The following is a 25,389-nucleotide window of genomic DNA, read 5'->3' as shown; positions in this document are numbered from 1 at the left end:
TGGTGCAGGAATATCTAGGGGCAAGGTCAGACTTGGACAACTTTCCCACCGAAAATCCTCTAGCTTACTGGGCCTTGAGGATGGATCACTGGCCAGAGCTTGCACAGTATTCATTTGAGCTACTGGCCTGTCCTGCATCCAGCGTTCTTTTGGAACGCACATTCAGTGCTGCTGGAGGCTTTGTAACCGATCACAAGGTGCACCTGTCCACCAACTCGGTTGATCGACTAACCTTCATAAAGATGAATCAGTCTTGGATCACCACCAGCTACCAAGCACCTGAAGCTGATGTAACCGAATATTTTTTTTTGAAATGTCACATCCCTTCAAGACTGTCTATGCTGATGCTGAGTGACTATCCTGTTATGTTGACTGACTATCCTCTTCCTCCTCAATGATCCTGCTGATAGCTTGGAAGAACATTTTTGGTTCTGGGCGTCGCCACTAGTGCCTAAGGCCCAATTTTTCAGCCCCTGTTTAACAGGAGCATGTAATTATAATTTTTGATGCAATGCTTTGCATCAGGGCTCATTCCTACTCTCCGACTAGAGTAGGGCCACATTTCTGCAGAGCATATAGGGCAGGCCCCTACTTTCAAACATCTAACTTACAAACGTCTCCTACTTGCAAACGGAAGGAGACAACAGGAAGTGAGATGAAAAAAGACGGACGGACAAAAAAATTATACAGGGGTGATAACCCTTCCCTATGTTTTCCAAAAAGCTTAAAAAAAGATTTTTTGACTGGAGCTACACGTTAAAAATGTATCACTTCAAAATTACAAATAGATTTTACTTAACACAACAAATCTGCACAGTCCCTGTCTTGTTTGCACCGCCTGTATACTGCTGTTCGAGTATATAGGGCCTGGGGGCCCCATGCCTTTCCTTTTTTTTAATTTGGGTATGGGATTCCCCTTAATATCCACACAAAACCCAAGGGGGCTGGTAACGGACGGACGGGGGGGGGGGCTACCCATGCCATTTTCCTCACTGATTTTCATCCATATTGCCGGAAGCAGACATTGCATTAAAACCGCAAGCAGTTTTAAATGACTTTTTTTCCGTTAAATGTCATTTTGTGCAGGGACTGTTCTAAACACAGGAAACATGTGCCACTTCACAGGCATACTATAGACACCCCCCAGGCACAATATTTAAAGGGATATTTCACTTTTTTTTTTCACTTTAAGCGTCATTAAAACCAGTGCTCCCGAAAAAACTGCCATTTTAAAAAAAAATGTTTGCATTGACCCATATCCCGTGGGGCAGAAGCCAGGTCCCCAAACCCTTTTTAGGACAATAACTTGCATATTAGCCTTTAAAATGAGCACTTTTGATTTTGAACGTTCGAGTCCCATAGACTTTAATGGTGTTCTAAAGACTGTACGAATTTTCGGTCCGTTCAAAGGTTCTGGTGCGAAACGAACCAGGGGGTGTTCGGCTCATCCCTATCTAGGAGGCAGCAGCATGTTCCTCTTGGGTCAATACTAATAAGATATGCTAGGCTGGTGGCCCTGACCATGCCCATCGTTAAAAAGAACCCATGGCATATTTTGTGTTGTACACTTCCTTTAGCCACAGACTGCCCCTACCATGAAAGAGCTGGTTGATAGTGTTTGCCACATAGACCAAAGGCTCTGAGTCCTCCCGTATTCACACACTATTAAAATATTCATTCTACAAAAAACCTTTGATATATTTTAATTTTATTTATTTAAAATCTAAATATAATGTGACAAACTGATAACATTTAATAAGTCCTCTATTCTTTTTGTATGCATCTGAAGTGCTACCTACTAGTGATGGCCGAACGGTTCGCCCGGCGGTCGTTTCGCGGCGAATTTCCGACATTCGCGGTCCGCACGTTCGAACGCCTTTTTCCGTCGTTCGCCGCGGCGGACTTACGTGTTTAATGTATACAAGAACTTTAACCTTTGGTGACACGTTTATCATGTGATACAGGACAGCCAATTGAGACATGACAGCACATGGACACTTGTACATTCCCCCTAACCTATAAATACACCCGATCCGGTGGCCATTTTACATTCTTTCTTCTGTTAAGATAGGGACAGGTTCCTGTGTGGAGTAGGGAGAGATAAACCACTAGCTATTTGGTACACAAAAGTTCTTTTCAGGACTGGTATAGGTGTTAGGTGTTGATAGGTTTGCTGTGCTGCTGATTCTTGCAGCAGCCTGAGTGTCTTTTGTTAGTTTAGAGAAAGGGAAAGGACGGTGTATGCTACAGGGACAGCCAGATTAGTCTTTCATCATCATCATCATCATCATCATCATTAGCTGTTACTATCAAGGTCCACAAAAGAGCTGTTCCAGTAACCACTAATCGTTCTCTTTTTTTGCCAATTTGTATAGGGACAGGAAGGAAGCAGTGTTGTCAGGCAGTGAGGGTAATTTTAAAGACTTGCTGTTATTATTAGTTCCACAAAGGTTCTTTTCAGGACTGGTATCAGTGGTACAGTAATAGGCTTGTACATGTATAATATTCTTTCTTCCAAATATAGAAAGGATATTATACTTGACTGCTGCCCTTCTGCTGCAGTCTGCTAAACATTCACAACTCACTTGTTCCACAAAAGTTCTTATAAGGACTGGTAACTTGGTATAGGGTGCTACGGTACATAGGCTTGAGTGCGGTACAGTCTGCTGTTCTGTAAGGACCGCTATCGGTCCACAATAGATAGGGTTGACGTGCACCACTGCTGACCGCTGCCCTATACTGCAGCAGTCCTTCAGCGGTATAGGGACTGACGTACAGTCTGCTAATCACTAACACACAACCTGCTTGTTCCACAAAAGTTCTTATAAGGACTGGTAACTTGGTATAGGGTGCTACGGTACATAGGCTTGAGTGCGGTACAGTCTGCTGTTCTGTAAGGACCGCTATCGGTCCACAATAGATAGGGTTGACGTGCACCACTGCTGACCGCTGCCCTATACTGCAGCAGTCCTTCAGCGGTATAGGGACTGACGTACAGTCTGCTAAAAACTAATACACAACCTGCTTGGTCCACAAAAGTTCTTATAAGGACTGGTAACTTGGTATAGGGTGCTACGGTACATAGGCTTGAGTGCGGTACAGTCTGCTGTTCTGTAAGGACCGCTATCGGTCCACAATAGATAGGGTTGACGTGCACCACTGCTGACCGCTCACCTATACTGCAGCAGTCCTTCAGCGGTATAGGGACTGACGTACAGTCTGCTAAACACTAATACACAACCTGCTTGTTCCACAAAAGTTCTTATAAGGACTGGTAACTTGGTATAGGGTGCTACGGTACATAGGCTTGAGTGCGGTACAGTCTGCTGTTCTGTAAGGACCGCTATCGGTCCACAATAGATAGGGTTGACGTGCACCACTGCTGACCGCTCACCTATACTGCAGCAGTCCTTCAGCGGTATAGGGACTGACGTACAGTCTGCTAATCACTAACACACAACCTGCTTGTTCCACAAAAGTTCTTATAAGGACTGGTAACTTGGTATAGGGTGCTACGGTACATAGGCTTGAGTGCGGTACAGTCTGCTGTTCTGTAAGGACCGCTATCGGTCCACAATAGATAGGGTTGACGTGCACCACTGCTGACCGCTCACCTATACTGCAGCAGTCCTTCAGCGGTATAGGGACTGACGTACAGTCTGCTAAACACTAATACACAACCTGCTTGTTCCACAAAAGTTCTTATAAGGACTGGTAACTTGGTATAGGGTGCTACGGTACATAGGCTTGAGTGCGGTACAGTCTGCTGTTCTGTAAGGACCGCTATCGGTCCACAATAGATAGGGTTGACGTGCACCACTGCTGACCGCTGCCCTATACTGCAGCAGTCCTTCAGCGGTATAGGGACTGACGTACAGTCTGCTAAACACTAATACACAACCTGCTTGGTCCACAAAAGTTCTTATAAGGACTGGTAACTTGGTATAGGGTGCTACGGTACATAGGCTTGAGTGCGGTACAGTCTGCTGTTCTGTAAGGACCGCTATCGGTCCACAATAGATAGGGTTGACGTGCACCACTGCTGACCGCTCACCTATACTGCAGCAGTCCTTCAGCGGTATAGGGACTGACGTACAGTCTGCTAATCACTAACACACAACCTGCTTGTTCCACAAAAGTTCTTATAAGGACTGGTAACTTGGTATAGGGTGCTACGGTACATAGGCTTGAGTGCGGTACAGTCTGCTGTTCTGTAAGGACCGCTATCGGTCCACAATAGATAGGGTTGACGTGCACCACTGCTGACCGCTGCCCTATACTGCAGCAGTCCTTCAGCGGTATAGGGACTGACGTACAGTCTGCTAAACACTAATACACAACCTGCTTGGTCCACAAAAGTTCTTATAAGGACTGGTAACTTGGTATAGGGTGCTACGGTACATAGGCTTGAGTGCGGTACAGTCTGCTGTTCTGTAAGGACCGCTATCGGTCCACAATAGATAGGGTTGACGTGCACCACTGCTGACCGCTGCCCTATACTGCAGCAGTCCTTCAGCGGTATAGGGACTGACGTACAGTCTGCTAAACACTAATACACAACCTGCTTGGTCCACAAAAGTTCTTATAAGGACTGGTAACTTGGTATAGGGTGCTACGGTACATAGGCTTGAGTGCGGTACAGTCTGCTGTTCTGTAAGGACCGCTATCGGTCCACAATAGATAGGGTTGACGTGCACCACTGCTGACCGCTGCCCTATACTGCAGCAGTCCTTCAGCGGTATAGGGACTGACGTACAGTCTGCTAAACACTAATACACAACCTGCTTGGTCCACAAAAGTTCTTATAAGGACTGGTAACTTGGTATAGGGTGCTACGGTACATAGGCTTGAGTGCGGTACAGTCTGCTGTTCTGTAAGGACCGCTATAGGTCCACAATAGATAGGGTTGACGTGCACCACTGCTGACCGCTCACCTATACTGCAGCAGTCCTTCAGCGGTATAGGGACTAAGAGTTTTGTCACAGGGTCATTTAAAAAATGACATGCAGAGGAAGAGGCAGGCCCTTCCGCAGGGGTGGTAGGGGTAGGGCAGGAGCAACAGGCTTGAGCCAAAGTGGGAAGTTGCAGAAGGTGCGTTCAATTACTTTAAAGGATGCACCAGACTTGGTTGAGTGGCTCGCTCAGCCTTACTCTTCTGCACCCTCCTCATCCTCTCGATCTGCACCCTCTTCTTCACTCTCTGCTATGTGCACCCCCAAAGACACTACCACCAACAACACGACCACCACCACCACCACCACATACCTTCCGCTTGAGTCACTGGAATTATTTTCCGATCCATATCAAGAGGACATTTCTGATGCGCAGCCACTCTTGGTATTGGATCAGGAAGAGGAGGTAGCAACAAGCGCTACTCAGCAGTCTGACGCCAGTACCCAGATCAGCCCAAGGAGGAGGTTGGTCCCCGGTGTTGCTGCCTACTCCGAGATCTCTACTTATAGCGGTGGGGAAGGTGACGTTGATGATGACGTGTCTAGTGATGTCACGTGGGTGCCCACAAGAGAGGAAGAGGAGGGGAGTTCAGAGGGAGATATGGACCAGCAGATAGGGAGGAGAAGCAGCAATGACTTACATTGCACAGCAGGGACAAAGCAGACTGCAAATGTATCAGGAGCGAGTCATCGACCATGTACGGTCACATCTGGCGCTCCCAGGACACCGGCACATGGCTCCGCAGTGTGGGCTTTTTTTAACGTGTCCGCTGCTGACAATAGCGTTGCCATCTGCAATCTTTGCAGTCAACGCGTTAGTCGCGGTAAGCCCAATACTCACCTAGGGACGACCGCCTTAAGAAGGCACATGAGCAGCCATCACCGAGCCCAGTGGGAGCAACGGAACACACAAAGCCACACTGCAGGCTCTCACCGTCCAGCCTCGTCTTCTACTTCTCCTTCTCCTCTCTCCTCACAATTGTCCTCCACTCCACCTTCCATCACGCCAAGCTCACATTTTTCTGCAAAAAGGCAGGCTTCCGTGGGCCTAATGTTTGAGCGTAAAAAAATGATGATGCCGGATAACCCTCTTGCCCAACGGTTGGCGGCTGGCTTGTCAGAACTCATAGCCCGCCAACTACTGCCATATAAACTGGTGGACTCGGAGGCCTTTCGCAAATTTGTGGCCATTGGAACACCACAATGGAAGGTCCCAGGAAGGAAGTATTTCTCAGAGAAGGGCATCCCAGAGCTATATGGCCATGTTCAGCGGCAAGTGAATGTATCTCTGGCACACAGTGTCGGTGCCAAGATACATCTGACCACAGACACGTGGTCTAGCAAACACGGGCAGGGAAGGTATATCAGTTTTACTGCCCACTGGGTGAACCTTCTGACGGCCGTCAAGCATGTAACCCGTGGCACCCGTGTAGATTTGGTTTTACCGCCACGGATTGCATGCAGGCCTGACTCTTCTTCTCCTCCTCCTACTCCATCCTCCTCCCTCTCCTCCTCAGCTGCCTCCTCCTTTTCCGCTGCTAGCGTCTCTTCCACTGCACCGCCCAAGCTCCCCAGAACCTATTCCACATGCCAGGTGAGACGTTGCCATGCCGTGCTGCGTCTGTTGTGCCTGGAAGCAAAGAGCCACACTGGCCCGGCACTCCTTTCAGCTTTGCGTTCACAGGCAGATGAGTGGCTAACACCGCTCAATTTGACAGTTGGTAAAGTGGTGTGTGACAACGGTGCCAATCTGCTTAGCGCATTGAAACAGGGCAAAATCACGCACGTGCCGTGCATGGCACACGTCTTAAACTTGGTCGTGCAGCGATTCCTTGTCAAATACCCTGGGGTCCAGGACATCTTGCGGCAGGCAAGGAAAATCTCGGCCCATTTCAGAAGATCTTACACGGCCATGGCTCGCCTTGCTGACATTCAGCGGCGACACCATCTGCCGGTCAGACGTCTTATTTGCGATTGCCCGACGCGATGGAACTCAACCTTCTATATGCTTGATAGGCTGCTCCAGCAGAAACGTGCAGTTAACGTCTACCTGTATGAACTCTGCGAAAGAAACGGTTCTGGGGAGCTGGGTTTTTTTTCACCGCGCCAGTGGCTGCTCATGCGCGACACATGCAGACTTCTGCGGCCATTTGAGGAGATCACCAAACTGGTCAGTCGCAGCCATGGCGCCATCAGTGACATGGTACCTTATGCCTTCTTTCTGGAGCGTGCATTGCGTCGTGTCATTGATCAGGCTGTGGAGGAGCAGGAGCGGGAAGATGAGGAAGTCGCAATGCTGGATGAATTCCCAGGGGGGGCTACTCTATCTGAGACAAGTCAACAACAGGAGTCTGATGAGGAGTCAGAGGAGGATGGTGCCGGGGCGGATGAGCAGGAGCAAGAAGAGCATGCTTTAAACCTTTCTGGGATCCCTGTTGTGCGAGGATGGGGAGAGGAGAATGAAGAGGACGACATTATCCTGGATGATGAGCAGGAGCCAGGCCACCACACCGCTTCCACTTTAGTGCAAATGGGGGCCTTCATGCTCCAGTGTTTTAATAGGGACCCCCGTATAAAAAGCATGAGGGTCAAGGACCAGTACTGGGTGGCAACGTACTTAGACCCCCGGTACAAACACAAAATGGCGGAAATGTTACCGCCGTCGCAGAGGGCTGTCAGAATGCAGCACTTCCAGGCCTTGCTTCGAGAAATGCTGCATTCTGCTTTTGCGTGCGCTGGCAGAGGAGCAATTCCCACTCCCAGAGAAGGATTTGCGGGTACCAATCCAACAGCGCCTGCAAGAAGAGGCCGGTTTGAAGATGTGTTGGTGACTTCGGATATGAGGTCATTCTTTCAGCCGACCCATCGACAGGTGTCATCCGGATCCAGCATCAGGGAACGCCTAGACCGTCAGGTGTCCGACTACATTGGGTTAACGGCCGATGTGGACGCTCTGAGGAGTGATGAACCCCTAGACTACTGGGTGGGCAGGCTTGACCTCTGGCCAGAGCTTGCCCAATTTGCAATCGAACTGTTGGCTTGCCCCTCATCCAGTGTCCTGTCCGAAAGGACGTTCAGCGCAGCAGGGGGGATTGTGACCGATAAGCGTACTCGCCTAGCTCACCACAGTGTTAACTACCTCACATTTCTAAAAATGAATGAGGCATGGATCTCGGAGGAATTCAACACATGTGACCAGTAGACCATGTATATATCTATAAACTATTTTTTTAATCAAGCACACAGACCTTCTTAATTCATTTGGCTCACTTCCTTGACCCAAAAAAGCACACCGTACTATATGCCCCTACCCTCCTCTTTGAAGAGGTTGAGCGGTGTCATATTTCTACTGGGGCTGCTTATGATATCCCTGTGCTGTGCTGACTTCCTCCTGGGGGTTCTTATTATGAAGGGATCACACTATCCCTGTGCTGTGCTGACTTCCTCCTGGGGGTTCTTATTATGAGGGGATCACACCATCCCTGTGCTGTGCTGACTTCCTCCTGGGGCTGCTTACGGTGCTGCTGTCAGTGCTGTATGTCACGGTGCTGCTGTCAGCGCTGTATGTCACGGTGCTGCTGTCAGCGCTGTATGTCACGGTGCTGCTGTCAGCGCTGTATGTCACGGTGCTGCTGTCAGCGCTGTATGTCACGGTGCTGCTGTCAGCGCTGTATGTCACGGTGCTGCTGTCAGCGCTGTATGTCACGGTGCTGCTGTCAGCGCTGTATGTCACGGTGCTGCTGTCAGCGCTGTATGTCACGGTGCTGCTGTCAGCGCTGTATGTCACGGTGCTGCTGTCAGCGCTGTATGTCACGGTGCTGCTGTCAGCGCTGTATGTCACGGTGCTGCTGTCAGTGCTCTGTATTACGGTGCTGCTGTCAGATGCCTCTATCACGGTGCATGTGTCATTCCGGTATGTCACGCTGCTGGTGATCATCTCCTGCACCCTCTTCTTTGCCTACCCTGGTCCCTGACCTTCCCTCTCCTCCATTGCCTTCATTAGCTCCATAGTCCTGAATTGTTAGAACAATTTCCCAAATAAAATAAAAATGCTTGTAGTTATCGATCCCAAATTCACCTCATACATGTATTATGTCATTGTCCAGATGGTGGGACTACGTTTTACCCCCTAATAATTACCACGTGGCCGCAAATTCGACATGAAGGTTTGCAAAGTTCGCCTCCCATTGAAGTCAATGGGGCCCGCGGCGAACGGTCGGTTTCGCGAACGTTTGGGTCCGTTCGCATTTCGCGTTCGCGAAACGTCCCGTCGGAAGTTCGTCCATCACTACTACCTACTACAATTCTGAATATACAACAGATAGATGTTTTAGTAGTACTTGTGATATTACAATTTAAAAAAAAAACATTTGTAATATATAGCCTTTAATTTATTCTTAAATATCAGGATTTTTTTTATATAGCACCTTTTACTTTTCTGTCATTCTGAGGGATCTGTTTTCTGTTGTACTGATCAAAACATCTATTCTACATCCAGGGCTTTTTTTTCAGCAGGAACTAGGGGGAATTTAGTTCCACCACCTCTGGCTCAGGTCTTCTGCTCTCTGTTCACCACTATCACTTGGTAACACTGAAGTCCAGCTTCTGCATTTACAAGTGATAGCTTATCTCCCAGTTGCTCCCACATGTGAGATCTCCTGTACAGATCCCACTGAGTGCTGGATAGGGACAAGGGAGATACAGAACAGGTTCCCAGGGTTCAGTGCAGTCATGGGCAAGAGAGGGTCTATGGTAGGCTGCACCCTCTGTGGTCTTCATCTTTCCCTGGTGACCAGTTGTTGATGCTCCTACTGCATGATCTCCCTTGCAAGTGACTACAGTATAGTATGCTGGGAGGTACTACAGCCGTAAAGGTGTTTCAGCTTAATGTTGCAACAAATGGAAGACATGTGACAGATGGTGGAGCTTTTAAGGAAGGGGGAGAAGATGAGGGCAGGGAGGGGGTTGTATGCAAAGGAAAGAGCTATTATTTGATGCCAACTGGCAGGTATGTGTGTGTGGCGGACATTGTTGAGTTCCTGCACCTATTCTCTGAGAAAAAAAAGCCCTGTCTAGATCAATGAGCAAGAAACAAGGCAAAACAATCAATCCCCTGATTATAACACGTGTCAATGTATTTTCCCCAAAATCCATTGTAAAAAGAATTCTCCAAAGATGAATTATGCATATTTTTTTTACAAAAGTAAGAGATTATCTTTCCATATTTTCGATGGTGATGTTCAAGTCTTCTCTTCTCTTTGTATGTAACATTGACTTTTCTGCAGGCTAGGATTTCCGCCAGACTGTTCATGGTGGCTGTATGACTGGTCAGTAATGTGAACTATTTGGTATTATTAACATATATATATTCTTTTCTCAAAGTACACATAGTTGTTGCCCATCTGATATAATGATCACGGAATGGATTTTGGATTACTTGTTGTCATCTTCTGTACTGCCCATGTAGTCTCGAAGGTGGAAGAGGTCAATGGAAGCATTTACAACCTGTGATAGGTGCACAATGCCTGTGATAAATAGAGCCAGCAGCAAAGCAGGCAGGGTGATATTCCATATAGTGGCCAGAATATTGTAGCAGCGTGCTTTCCTGCCAAAGATGAGGGCAGCGCGTTCATCTCCTTGTACCTTTTGATCTCGTGCCTATAAAGAAATAAGAATGGGATTACTCCTTACAGAGTTACAAATCACATAAAACAGCATTTCTCTTTCTCAGCTTTTTGTTAAGCTCAAGTTCACACTGGTGCGACTTGTCATATGATTTGACAGTTCAAAAAAGCATGACAAGTCGCACCCTATTTGTGCCTATGGAACCATTCAAATCGGTGTGACTCCGACTTACACTGATTTGAAAAAGGTTCCTGTACTATTTTTGGCAATTTCATGTGCGACTTGCATTGACAACTGTGCATGAAATTACACAGATGTCATCAAGTCGGACATGATATCACACTGACCGGCAGCTTCGAAATCATGCTGAAGTAGCACAATTTCGAAGCTGCATTCAGTGTGAATGGTGGCTATAATACAACCAAAGAATTCTGTACCACAGACTAAACAAGTACTGAATGCAGTAACATGGGATGAGCAAACCTCATAATATAAACCAAAAACTTATTTACGTTCTACTGAGCCAAATCCTCCTTCGTTTGTGTCTCACACGGTCCCCTTCCCAGGCACTGCAGCTCACAGTGCCAGGGCTTTGGCAATAGAGGCAGTGCTGTCAAACTTGTGAATCAGCAGTGACTGATAATAGCCACACCCTTGCAACATTTTTTCACCCCACTGTAGTGCTGATAGGCACAGCTTACATGAGAGTGGCAACTCTGCTTTGAATTCAGGAGTAGGACTGCATCGTTGCCCCACCATCTCAGGAAGCTGTATTAGGTGGACTTCACTGGAGGGTTTATCTTGTATTTGTAGGACTTTGCAGGGCTATTAAAAAAACTGTAGTTTTAAATGCACTTATAGTTAAATTGTTTTAATGGGATCCTATAGTTCCCAAACTGCAGCCCAAACCCAACTGCAGCCTAAACAGTTTATGAGTTTCTGATAGAGAGTAAAATAAGTTAGAACATCTGTTTGTGCCCTTACTGATTAGATCTTTTTTGGCAGATTGTAAATTCCCCAAGGTGTGTGTACATAGGGGAGATTTCCTTTTTCTTCTTGTTCTCATTCTGGTTGACAATTCTTATGCCCCCATACACATGGTTGGACATTCCGACCACAAAATCCGTCGGATTTTTTTCCGACAGATTTTGGCCAAAACTTGTGTTGCATACACATGGTCGCACAAAGTTGTTGAAAAATCCGATCGTTCTGAACGAGGTGACGTCAAACACGTATGTCGGGACTATAAACGGGCCAGTAGCCAATAGCTTTCATCTCTTAGTTTATTCTGAGCATGCGTGGCACTTTGTCCGTCGGAATTGTCTACACACAATCAGAATTTATGCAATCGGATTTTGTTGTCGGAAAATTTTAGATCCTGCTTTCAAAATTTGTGCGTCGGAAAATCCAACAGAAAAAGTCTGATAGAGCCCACACACGATCGGATTTTCTGACAACATAATCCGATCCGACTTTTTCCATCGGAATTTCCGACAGTGTGTATGGGGCATTAATGTGCTGAAGTGTGCCTCCTGCTATAGCTAAATATGATGGAGCTGATTTCCTAGAGCAGCAATGGGGAAGCTTGGCATCCCAGATGTTTTGGAACTACATTTCCCATAAAGCTCAACTACACTGCAGAGAGCATGAGCATCATGGGAAATGTAGTTTCAAAACATTTGGGGTGCCAAGGTTCGCCATCACTGTCCCAGAGCATGTTTAATGGGTTTCGATTATAAAGCCTGTTCACTTTGCAATTACATTTTCCCTAAGCTTAGTGAATGAGGTAAAGCTAAGTGATATTTCCCTTTGCAAAGAATCTCGAGTCGTGCTGGGTGTGAAACAGGATTTTTGCTGGCACATAATTGGATGATAGAAGTCAGCACAGATTCAACCTCCTCCCGTGCTCGCCTCCAGGACTTTTTCAGATCCTCTCCTATCCTATGGAACTCCTTACCCCAATCTATCCCATTATCTCCTACTCTATTAACATTTAGATGATCCCTGAAAACCCTTCTCTTCAGAGAAGCCTATCCTACCCACACCTAACAACTGTATTTTAATTTTCTTTATCATTTCATCACAGTTATCACCTTTTGTTTCACTTGATCCTTCCTTCTAGATTGTAAGCTCTAACGAGCAGGGCCCTCTAATTCCTCTTGAATTGAATTGTATTGTAACTGTACTGTCTGCCCTCATGTTCTAAAGCGATGCGCAAACGATTGGCGCTATATAAATCCTGTATAATAATAATATAACAATTCAACTTACCTACTAAGCTAAGTAAGCTTTGCAAGGTGCATTTACAAATAGCCTAGCGAATAATTAATCCAGTCTTTTTTTTATTATTCTTGCACCAACTTGCACTTCCTTTTTTTTATTTTTTTTTTCATGTTCAAGGTTTGTTGTACTGTTTCTATAACCATTCACTAATGGTGCTTACTCATACCCGTGAGTAAGCACCAGTAGTTACAGTGTGAAACATGTTAGCTGTTGATTCCATCTCTTGCAGTATGGTTTTTAACCAATAAAAAGATTATCTTTGGAGTGCGGCCATCCGGATTGAATTTCTTTTTACATGCTATTTTGCATACTGAGCCAGCACCCGTATCTGAGGAGTAGGAGATTTTTGTGGCCCAGACACCTGGAGCAGGTTCGTATCTCTTGTTTGTCTATTTTTCGGGATTTCTAACTGGTTATTATGCTTTACTGTACATTGTTTCTAAATGTATTATTATTATTATTATACAGACATTTGAAATGAACGGACTTGCCCACACACGGAGAAAAGTCTGTTCATTTTGAACATGGCTCCAGGTAGACGGGACTAGTGAAGGAAGTCAATGTCGCTGCCTCCATCGGCGAGAAGACCCCCGAAGTAGGAAGAAGACCCCCGGAGATGTCTAATAAAGTATTTTAAAAACCTGTGTTGGTTTTTTTTTTATGTACACTTTTTTCCCCAGGTGAATGGGTAGGGGTACATGGTACCCCATACTCATTCACATAGGGTAGGGGGCCGGAATATGGGGGCGCCCTTATTAAAGGGGGCTTCCAGATTCTGATAAGCCCTTGCCCGCAGACCCCGAGAAGAGGCCCTTGTCCTCGCTCGTCCCCACCCCCTTTCCTGACTGGCCGGGCTGTGTGCTCGGATAAGGGTCTGCCATGGACTTTGGGGGGACCCCCATGCCGTTTTTTTGGCATAGGGGTTCCCCTTTAAGTTCATAACAGGTGACGGGGCTAGCGAGGTGTCAATCTCGCCGATGGAGGCGGCGACATTGACCTTCTTCGCTAGTTCTGTCTACCTGGAGCCACATTCAAAATGAACGGACTTTACTCCATGTGTGGGCAAGTCTGTTCAGGCAAAAATTTGGACCTGATTTGCACCTGAACCAGTGAACAGAAACGCACTGGACTCCGGGCTGCAAACTGCAGCCGCACATATGTGAACCCAGTCTAAGAGGAAGGTTCAAGTGATACAAAAAGTGATAACTATGGGGGGTGAGCTGATGGAGAAAATAATGATGTTTGTATTGTCTTCTGCTTTTTTAAAGTGACCTATGGTCATGTATTAGAGAAGATGGGACTTAATGTATTCTACTTATTTAACCACTTCAGATCCGCGCTATTGCCAAATGACGGCATTAGCGCGGACCTAGATTTGCGGGACTACGTCTATTGACGTAGTCCCGGTTACGAGCGGCCTGCGCGCCCCCTGAGGGGCGCGCGCGGCGCGCTCTGTGATCGGCGAGTCCGTGAGACTCGCCTGATCACCGATCCGTGTAAGGGGTCGATCCCGACCCCTTATCACGTGATCAGCTGTCAGCCAATGACAGCTGATCATGTGATAGAACGGAGCCGGTAATCGGCTATTATTCCTCCTCGCGCTGACAGCGCGAGGAGAGAAAAAAAAAGCCGATCACCGGCGGCCGTGATCGGGACATCAGTCCCGATCACGGCCATCAATACAAGGGACCACCTGCCTGTGCCCACCTGCCTCCCGCAGTGCCATCCTGAAATTAAATAAAAGCAAAAGTAAGTGCCCCCCGTCAGTACCCCCCGTCAGTGCCCATAGTGCCCACAGTGCCACCCACAGTGCCACCCACAGTGCCACCCCACAGTGCCACCCACAGTGCCACCCACAGTGCCACCCAATCTGCTCAAAGGTGCTGCACCCCAGTGCCGCCCATCAGTGCCCAGCAGTGCCGCCCATCAGTGCCCAGCAGTGCCGCCCATCAGTGCCCAGCAGTGCCACCTATCAGAGCCACCTATCAGTGCCACCTATCAGTGCCCATCAGTCCCATCTATCTGTGGTACCTATCAGTGCCCATCCGTGCCACCCATCCGTGCCACTTATCCGTGCCACCCATCCGTGCCATCTTATCTGTGCCCATCTTTGCCCATCAGTGCCGCCTTATCTGTGCCCATCGGTGCCGCCTTATCTGTGCCTATTAGTGCCGCCTTAACTATGCCTATCAGTGCCCACCGGTGCAGCCCATCAGTGCCCACCAATGCAGCCCATCAGTGCCCACCAATGCAGCCTATCAGTGCCGCCTAATCAGCGCACTTCAATGAAGGAGAAAAATGACCCGTTTGCAAAATTTTATAACAAACTATTAAAACATGATTTTTTTTTTTTTTTTTTTGCATCTTTTTTTGTTTGTTTAGCAAAAAATAAAACTCCGAGCTGTAACTAAATACCACCAAAAGAAAGTTCTATTTGTGGGAAAAAAATGATAAAAATTTCATTTGGGTACAGTGTTGTATGCCCGCGTAATTGTCACTCAAAGTGCATCAGCGCTGAAAGCTGAAAATTGGTCTGGGACTGAGGGGGGTTTAAGTGCCCAGTAAGCAAGTGGTTAATTTATTGTGCTCAGTATTCTTTCTATGTTCTTGCAATCACTGAAAAACTAGTGCATGACAGTGATGTGAATCTTCCTCCATTGGATCCCGGAGACCCAGTGAAGTCTTAAGCTCTATTTCTGTTAAGTGGCAGTTGTGACTGGTCAGGTGTCTGGAAAACTGAGGAATCCTCTATAGCAAAAGACAGCAAATTGTTGGGTTACATAAACACATTGCCACAAAGTAGCAGATACACAAAGCAGAGCATAAACCAGCCCTGTAATTAAGGGCTGTTCTATTTCAGTGGAGCACATTGTCAGTCTGTTATTACTAAAATGTCCACGCAAGGCTCGTGTTTATTTTTTTTGTGTGTCTTTTAAGCTTAGAATACATTTGTATATTATACAGTTATGGAACACAGGTTGGATTATTCAAGAAAAAAAACACAATAAGTATATTTCTTAACCAGTTGACAACTGGGCACTTAAACCCCCCTCGTGACCAGACCAGACCAATTTTCAGCTTTCGGTGCTCTCACACTTTGAATAACAATTACTCAGTCATGTAACACTGTACCCAAATACATTTTTGTCCTTTTTTTCCCCACAAATAGAACTTTCTTTTGCTGGTATTTTATCCCCTCTGGGTTTTTGTTTTTTTGCGCAATAAATGAAAAAAGACAGAAAATTTTGTTTCTGTGATAACATTTTGCAAATTATTAATTTTTCTTCACAAATTTTAGCCACAATTTATACTGCTACATATCTTTGGTAAAAACAACTCAAATTAGTGGATATTATTTGGTCTTTGTGAAAGTTGGAGAGTCTACAAGTTGTGGTGCAAATCATACAAAATTGATCACATCTGATGTACTGGTGGCTTCTTGAGACCCGAACAAGCCAGGAAAGTACAAATACCCCCCAAATTACCCCTTTTTTGAATGTAGACTTCTGCTACTCCTCCTGAGTATTATGATACCACATGTGTGAGACTTTCCCACAGCCTAGCCATTCAGAGAGGCCCAACATGCAGGGAGTGACATCATGTGTTCTAGGAGCATAAATTACACATCTAACTTGTTGACTACTTATTACACCATTGAAGGCCCTGGAGCACCAGGACAATGACACTGATGTGGCACTGATGACAGATGGCACTGATACGTCGCACTAATGACACGTGACACTGATGTGGCACTGATGACAGATGCTACTAATACGTGGCACTAATGACACGTGACACTGATGACAGATGACACTATTATGTGGGACTGATGACAGATGCCACTTATACATGGCACTGATGACACGTGTCACTAATACGTGGCACTGATGACAGATGGCACTAATGTGGCACCGATGACAGGTGGCACTGATGACACGTGACACTGATGACAGATGGCACTGATACGTGGCATTGATGACACGTGGCACTGATAACAGATGGCACGTGACACTGACAGGTGGCACTGATGACAAATGGCACTGATACGTTGCACTGAGGACAGATGGCACTAATATGTGGCACTGATGACACGTGGCACTGATGACAGATGGCACTGAGGACATATGGCACTGACAGGTGGCACTGGGGACAAATGGCACTGACAACAGGTGGCACTGGGGACAGATGGAACTGACACGTGGCACTGGGGACAGATGGCACTGACAACAGGTGGCACTGGGGACAGATGGCACTGACAGGTGGCACTGGGGACAGGTGGCAGTGGGGACAGATGGCACTGACATTTACTTCGGGCACTTTCTTTTCCATGTTTTTTTTTTTACTCGCAGCCATTCATCTCTTCCTCCTCACACGCTGTCTCTGTGTGAGGAGAGAGAGCCGGCGATGAGAGATGATCTCATATATTTACATTGGACACGCCGATCGCGCTGTAAACGGCCGCTGTAATTGGCCATTTACAGCGATCTATGACTGGCTGTGTCCAAGGGACACGGCCAGCACAGAACTTCCCCAATGGGAGCGCGCATTGTGGAGGTAAACAGGAGGACGTACAGGGACAGCCTCCTGGCAATTGGCGTCCGTGCTGCAGCCGTCTTTCGGCTATAGCGCGGACGCCTAGTGGTTAAAGCTGTATCTTGCATCTTGCTTGAGATGTATTAACAATGTATTAAACCTAAAAGTGAACGTTTCTTATATTGCAGCTTACCAGTTCTTAGATGTGATGGCTGCATTCGTTTTTTTTTTTTAGGCGTTCTTTCCAATTTTTTTCACCTGGTGATCCTGCCAGCAAGTCTGTTGGTTGTCAACAGATCAAGCTGTCCTGCAGACGTAGCAGTTACAGGGCTAAAACTAACCATTTGCCAACGAAATGTGGCAGTTACAGGGCTAAGAGTAACCATTTGCCACCGAAATGGAAGCTTACTACAATCAGTTTTTATTTATTTGTGTAAGACCTTTATCCCAAAAAGTGTGAGCTGAAGTTTGTCTTTTTTAGTGTATAAGCTGCTAGTACCTCTAACACCCTCCCACCAGACTGACAATGCTGCTGCCCAAATGTGTCCTCTGTGCTCCTTCATCCAGAGTGGAGACACCCTAATACAGGAGGTGTGTTACGTGCCAGATCACGTAAGAGTAACCATTTGCCACCGAAATGGAAGCTTACTACAATCAGTTTTTATTTATTTGTGTAAGACCTTTATCCCAAAAAGTGTGAGCTGAAGTTTGTCTTTTTTAGTGTATAAGCTGCTAGTACCTCTAACACCCTCCCACCAGACTGACAATGCTGCTGCCCAAATGTGTCCTCTGTGCTCCTTCATCCAGAGTGGAGACACCCTAATACAGGAGGTGTGTTACGTGCCAGATCACCAGGCGAAAAGAGAAGGAAAAATGCCTAAAAAAGAATTGTTCCTGGTACATATTTTAGAAATTGCACAACGTTTACAAATTACTCACAATAAAAAATTTATTGATCTCATATCTGGAATCAATTTAAAATAACTTTAAAATACATTCCTTTTTATGATATTCTCACCAAAACTTTAAAAAGAATCTGCTCACAAAACAGCTTGCTTTATTGTCTGAACAAAACAACTATTCTTACTGTTGTTCTAATACATTGTTTCCTTCAATAAGTAATTTCTGGACAGCTGTCATAACTGGCGCCATTGTAAATTATTATGAATAAAATAAAATCTGTGTTATACAGTAGCATATATCATTAATTTTCCAATTCACGAGTAAGTTATATTTAATAACAAATATTTTTTGCTACTATTGAAACTCTATAGCAGGGAATTATTTTAGAAAATAATTCTAAAACTATTATTTGGGGCTCTAAAAATGACTGTTAGCAAATCATATAACATATGAGAGAAACTAAAGAAACCAAACAAGTGAATAAGACCCAAGTTCTAATGTATGTAAAGCAAGAATAAATGAATTGCAATAAATGCAATATTGCGACATAACAAGGGTTGTTCTTTCCACTGTAGGAAAAAATATTTGTAAAGGTTCTATATTGGGGTCGATTTAATTAAGGTGTAGATGATGATCACCTAGCACAAGGTGCCCAAGCTGTGGCCCACCAGCTGTTGCAAAACTACAAGTCCCATGAGGCATTGCAAGGCAGACAGTTAAAAGCATGAATCCCAAAGGCAGAGACATGATGGGACTTGTAGTTCTGCAACAGCTGAAGGGCCACCGCTTGAGGACCCATGAGTCCTAACAAATTGAATATTGACATTGCCAGGCAATTACATAGTTACATAGTTAGTAGGGTTGAATAAAGACACCAGTCCATCCAGTTCAACCTGAGTGAGTGTCTACAATTGTCCCTATTCCAGTACATTGCACACTCACATCGGTCCCTACCCTACGCTAATTGTTGAGGAAAAAGGTACAACTGTGTTTGAACACCTAGTCAAATGCAAGAAAAATAAAAGAAAAAAGATTTTTGCTAACATGTAATAGGGTGTTCAAAGTGAACAGCTTCACTTTATTCGCTAAACTTGCCAAAGTCAACCTACATTCTTATAACTAAACACAAATTATTTCAAATAAACAGCCTCTACTCCTTTAGTAAATCACCTTGATTGTGTTAAAGTGGTTGTAAACCCTTACATCAGATGATGCACAGAGATTAAACAAATCCTCCTGCATAAGTTATACCTGTTTATCTGCAGCCTGGTCTTCTCTACATCTATTCAAAGCGTTGCATTTATACAGCTTGTATGAGCTTTCAGAAAGCAGTGGATGGGGAGTTGAAGTTACACTCTTCCCACCTTCACACAGCACACAGGAACAAGGAGTTGAAGCTGTCAATCACAGACTGTTACCTTTTTACCTTTTGGTGTCAGGAAAACTTGTTGAAGAGACTCATAACAGCGGAACAAAGTAGCAGACAGAAATGACAGTGCTCTGGATTGAGAAAAGTACACGCTATAGGAGGATATGCTTTGTTTATATTTCATGTAAGCCCTTGTACACACGGTCGGACATTCCAACTGAAAATGTCTGATCGGACCGTGTTGTCGGATAATCTGACCGTGTGTGGACTGGTTCCATCGGAATATCCAACCGACAAAGTTTTAGAGCTGGGCTATAAAATTTTCCGACAACCTGATCCGATCGGACTTTGTCTGATCGTTTGTAGAGAATTCCGATCGGACAAAGTGCCACGCATGCTCAGATCAAATTATGAGACCAAAGCCATTGACTACTAGCCTGAACGTAGTCCCATCGTAACTAAATTACGTCATCACGTTACGAACGATTGGATTTTCCGACAACTTTGTCCGACCGTGTGTGTGCAACACCAGTTTCGGGCAAAATCCGTCAGACAAAATCCGACGGATTTTGTTGTCGGAATGTCCGACCGTGTGTACAAGGGCTAAGAGGTTTACAACCACTTTAGCTCCATTAGAAGGTTCATCTTACTAGGGCTCACATATTACATAAACTCTATGAAAGTCAATTTCCTTAGAGAAATGAAGCCATTTCCTTAGCAAAGTAAATGTCGGGTTGAATAACCCAATCATGTGAAAGAAATTTATAAAACAGAATTTTTGCTAGCACATGATTGGTTAATCAAAGTCAACATGGCTTTGCCTTTACTAACATTTACTTTGATCAGTGAGCAGCCTCTAATACTCCTCTACTACTCCTTTAGTAAATCAACCCTACTGTTTTGTGTTTTTTGTAATTCAACTCCCTTCTATTATTAGTAACTTTCTACCAAAAGTATGAATATAAAAAAAAAAAAAAAAAAAAAAAAAAAAAGGTAAAACATAAGAAAAAAAAGAAGCAAAAACACTTCAAATACATTTACAAAAAGATATGACCAGTCTGTACAATTTCTGTGGTGATGCATTAAACATTAAAATATTATTTTTTCTTACCTTGACTGAGTAGACCAATGCCATGAATCCAAGACAGAAGAGGTTCAGGTACACAGTGTTGCATACAGACCATAACAGGTGGTCCCTGGGAGCTGTGGGGGCCCCTATATTGACAACAGTGTGAGAATTAGCTGGCTTATTGGGGTGTGAAGCAAATATATCTTCACGGGGGTAAGAAGTGTCCATAATGGTGAAGAATATGAGGAAAGAATAGGAAACAAAAGTATATAAGATGAATAACAAGATATGTAATATAAGTGGATATCTGAGCAGACAGTCAGATAAACCAGATTATAGAAAGCCAGAAAACATGAAAGGAGGTTAGAAACTCCTGAAAGATGTCTGGGAAGAGACAGATTGTCACATGTGCCCTCTTTATAAAGCTGTCTGCAGACCGGGCCTGTCCCCTCCTTTCTTGTATTACAGGGTCTCTTTCTGTACATAGTCATTGTGGTTGCCTCTTGGATGTACATTTTGTATGTTTGCTGGGCCTGCCTAAGCTAGATTTTACTACCTTTATAACTTTTTCCTGAAACAGTTATGTGACATAAATAAAGACCAAAGTGTCCAAAATGGAAATAAATGATACTTTATTGCAAAAAGATTTGATGGTATTGTTAAGATTTTTAAGAAATTTAATTTTAAATACAATGGGCAAAGATTTCTTATTTTTTAGTAAGCCTAGCAAATCAATGAGAGACTCAAATAGAAGAAGTGAGAGATTCTCTTGAAAGGCCCCCCTCCCCAATCCACTAATACTTACCATCCCCATGCTCCTTCATCACTCTGATCATCCTTCGGAGCCCCTGAAGAAAGCCTGGTGCTTCCAGGTATGAGGGAGCAAGTGCCATAAGGTGGGACAGGGGAGCAGGTCATTAAAGATGATCCCCCTAGTCCTGCAAGAAAATGGTATTAGCCCTTGAACACACAGTCGGACATACTGACAACCAAATCCGTTGGATTTTGTCCGACAGATTTTGTCCGAAACTGTTGCATACACACGGTCGGACAAAGTTGACGGAAAATCCAATCGTTCAGAACGTGATGATGTAATTTCGTTACGATGGGACTACGTTCAGGCTAGTAGCCAATAGCTTTGGTCTAGGAATTTGATCTGAGCATGCGTGGCACTTTTTCCGATTGGAATTCTCTACACACAATCAGACAAAGTCCGATCAGATCATGTTGTCGGAAAAGTTTCTAGCCCAGCTGGAAAACTTGGTCCGTCGGATACTCCGACGGAAACAGTCCGATGGAGCCCACACACGGTTGGATTATCCGACAACACGGTCCTATCGGACATTGTCCATCGGAATATCCGACTGTGTGTACAAGGGCTTAGAGCATACAAAAACGAGTACACCTACCTGTGTCCACACTGGCCTTTTTTTTTGTTGTGGTTCATTTTCCAGGCTGCCTCTGTGCAGCCTGTGTTCCTGTTCCCAGGAGATAGATACCACTGATAGATGGCACTGATAGGTGGCATTGATGGGCACTGGTAGGTGACACTGATGGGCAGCACTGTTGATGAGGCACTGATTGGGGACATTGATAGGTGGCACTGTGGGCACTGGTTGGTGATGATGGTGCGCACTGGTAGGCGGTACTGTTGTGTACTGGCAGGTGGCACAGGTGGGCACAGATGAGCTGGCGGCAGCTCTCCTTGAGAGCCACCGGTGATCTTTTTTTTTTGTCCTCATCCTGTCAGCACAAGGAGAAAAAATAGCCAATTACCGGCTCTGTTTACATCACATGATCAGCTGTCATTGGCTGACAGCTGATCATGTGGTATGGGGTCGGGATTGATCCCTTACTCCGATCTGTGATCAGCAGAGTCTCATAGACTCGCTGATCACAGAGAGCAGGGGGCGCACAGGCCTCTGGGGCACGGGAGAATGTCAATAGATGTACTCCCGGCAAAGTAGGTCCGTGCTGTAGCCGTCATTTAGCTTTAGCGTGGATATGAAGAAGTTAAAAAAATATAGAAAGTTTATTTATCAACAAATTAATTTAATGCCATACAGTGCATGTGCTTCATCCCACGCATACACAGTATGAGAACACTACAAGATCTTGCAGTTTAGGTAGGGGATTTTTGTGATGAAGGCAACATCCATTTTTGGTCAGTATTCAATTTCTTTTCTTTGGTAACCAATAAGGAGTTGCGGTCTATCTTTTCTATTTCCTTTCTCAACTTAAGTAAAGGTTTCAAAGAATACCCTTTATCTACAAATTTCCCTATCAAAAAGTCTGCTTGTGCATGATAATCTTCCAGACTATGACAGTTCCTACAGACTCTTAAAAGCTGTCCTTTGGGAATATTATTTTTCCGCCTTGGGTCAGTAACTACCGAGAGACCAGGGTACCCTAGCAGGAAGATTACCACCAACACCTGGATAAGGAGGTTACATGCCTGTTACCCCAGCAGGGGTGAGGCTCTCTGGTGAGTGCATTCACAAAAGGGGTCACTGGATGAAGGAGGAGAGCACTGGCAAGTCACCTATATTTTTAGAGAAGATTCACTTTATTTATTTTTTTGGTGTTGTCACGCACAGAAGTGATTTCTTGCACTTTATGGACACTAATGAATTTTTATTTTTAAATTTTTAGTTATTATTATTTTAATTATTATTCACAGATTTTTGTTTTTATTTTCAACTGTATTTGATATACATACAAACAAAAACGATACGTGCTTCGTACTTTGGACATTCACTGTAAAAATATTTTTTTGTAAAAAAAATGTTTTATATATTTTTTTTTCATCTCAACTTTTTTTATATTATCATTATTATTTTTTGGTTGTATATGGAGAATTGACACATGATGAATTATTGAACCATTTATTGAATTATTTACATCACTTGATACACGATTTTTCATTGATGTTGTTTTTGGATAATTATATATGTAGATATATTTATTACTCTGATTTGTAATATTCACTTTATGTTTTGGTTCTCTTGCACTTTACCATTTTTATGCACATTGCACTTTGCTGTAGAGTTGCTCATAATTGGTTGTTTATATGCACGTAGATATCTTTTTGTTGTTTTTAATGTAATTTTCGCACTTACAGTATGCACTTGCATATAGTATACAGAACAGTGCCACCATCCCTTTGTAGATCTTTGTTCTTTACTGGCTCCACTCAGTTGAGGTTTTTTTCTAGGGAGGCTGCAGTTCATTTCTTTTAGCGTGGATTTTTTGGATTATTTGTTTGTAGGGTAACAAAGTGTCCATTTTTGAACGTGTTATATGTAAATTGTTCATTTCAAGGATCATACACATAACTGTGTAAAGACCACCGTGTCCATATTTGTTTCGGTTGTATATTTTTTACATGTCATGCTGCTGCATTTGTTACAATGGTTGAAAACGAATAATAAAAAAAAATATTAATTTGACTAAACTTAACTTTAACTTTTTATTTTCTTCATTAAATTTTTAATTAAGTGTTCTTTGCTATTTGTTTAAATGTGTTGTGTTTACTAATTGTTGTTAAACTGCAGCCTAACGTACAGCATCAGGATCAGCTTGTTGGTCAGTCGGACCTCCCGTGGAGCCTCACCCTCTGTGAAGTCATCCAGCTGAGCAAAATGCTGTGGATCCATTGCCACAACCCTCATCCTTTAAGCCCTTGTACACACTGTCGGACATTCTGACAACAAAATCCGTCGGAAACTTGTGTTGCATACACATAGTCGGACAAAGTTGTCGGAAAATCCGATTGTATGTAACGTGATGACGTTATTTCGTTACGACGGGACTACGTTCAAGATAGTAGTAAATAGCTTTGGTCTAGGAATTTGATCTGAGCATGTGTGGCACTTTGTCCAAACGGAATTCTCTACACACAATCGAACAAAGTCCGATCGGATCATGTTGTCGGAAAGGTTTATAGCCCAGCTCTAAAACTTTGTCCGTGGGATATTCCAACGGAAACAGTCCGATGGAGCCCACACACAGTCGGATTATCTGACAACATGGTCCGATCTGACATTTTCCATCAGAATGTCCGACTGTGTGTACAAGGGCTAATGCCTTCTGAGCAAGTTAAATTGCAAAATATTGCATTCAAAAAGCTCCATAGCTGTTATGCTGCTAAGCGCTCTCTCTCTAAACTCCCAATCACTCCAACAGGAAATATTGCACTGGTTATCGCCACCAAAATGGTGGTGTTAAATACAGTGCCTTTTTTTAGTCCCTGTTCCGTTTGTGAATTGGGCTTAACAACTTAGCACACATTTTTTTTGCGATGCTGCATACCGACAATTTATTTGTTTTTTTCCCTTAAAAATTCACTTATTTTTAATTTTTATGAACTGGACTTTATTTACCACATGCAGTAATTTATGCAAATTAGTAACATGATACCATTATTGCATGCAGTAAAGCTTAGTGAATTGATCCCTATGCCACTAGTACCTTCAGGGGTAAAGGAAGTGGTTGCAAAAAAGTAAAAAATGTGTTTGATTTTATCTCATTAGCAGATGCATCCTGATGTGAATTTTAATTCTGTTTTAACCCCATGTGAGCTGTGACAGTAACTGAACTTACAGATGGATAAGCCCCACAACTATAATACATTATAGGGGAGTGTAATGAAGCTG

The 25,389-nt window shown here is 44.3% G+C and overlaps 1 protein-coding gene across 1 annotated transcript; it reads right to left on the bottom strand.

Annotated features, from left to right (window-relative positions):
* Positions 1-1,709: 1,709 nt before the first annotated feature.
* LOC143936652 (interferon-induced transmembrane protein 5-like) lies at positions 1,710-21,360 on the bottom strand. Its single transcript, XM_077460745.1, has 3 exons — positions 20,777-21,360; positions 9,248-10,610; positions 1,710-1,795 (listed from the first exon to the last, which is right to left on the bottom strand). Exons 1-2 carry the CDS (start codon positions 20,960-20,962, stop codon positions 10,386-10,388), a joined length of 411 nt encoding a protein of 136 aa, XP_077316871.1. The 5' UTR covers positions 20,963-21,360; the 3' UTR covers positions 1,710-1,795; positions 9,248-10,385.
* Positions 21,361-25,389: the final 4,029 nt, after the last annotated feature.

The sequence above is a fragment of the Lithobates pipiens genome, unplaced genomic scaffold, assembly GCF_037356315.1.
Source record: "Lithobates pipiens isolate NorthernLeopardFrog02 unplaced genomic scaffold, aLitPip1_a1.2 Scaffold_10, whole genome shotgun sequence".
Taxonomy (NCBI): domain Eukaryota; kingdom Metazoa; phylum Chordata; class Amphibia; order Anura; family Ranidae; genus Lithobates; species Lithobates pipiens.
Note: the sequence above shows the minus strand (reverse complement) of the source record. Positions and strands in the feature narration are given on the sequence as shown.

Excerpts from the sequence above, each read along its gene's own strand:
- LOC143936652 (XM_077460745.1), bottom strand. The coding sequence starts at position 20,962 with ATGGACACTTCTTACCCCCGTGAAGATATATTTGCTTCACACCCCAAT. Across the intron at positions 10,611-20,776 it reads CATTGGTCTACTCAGTCAAG|GCACGAGATCAAAAGGTACA; the intron begins GTAAGAAAAAAT and ends ATTTCTTTATAG.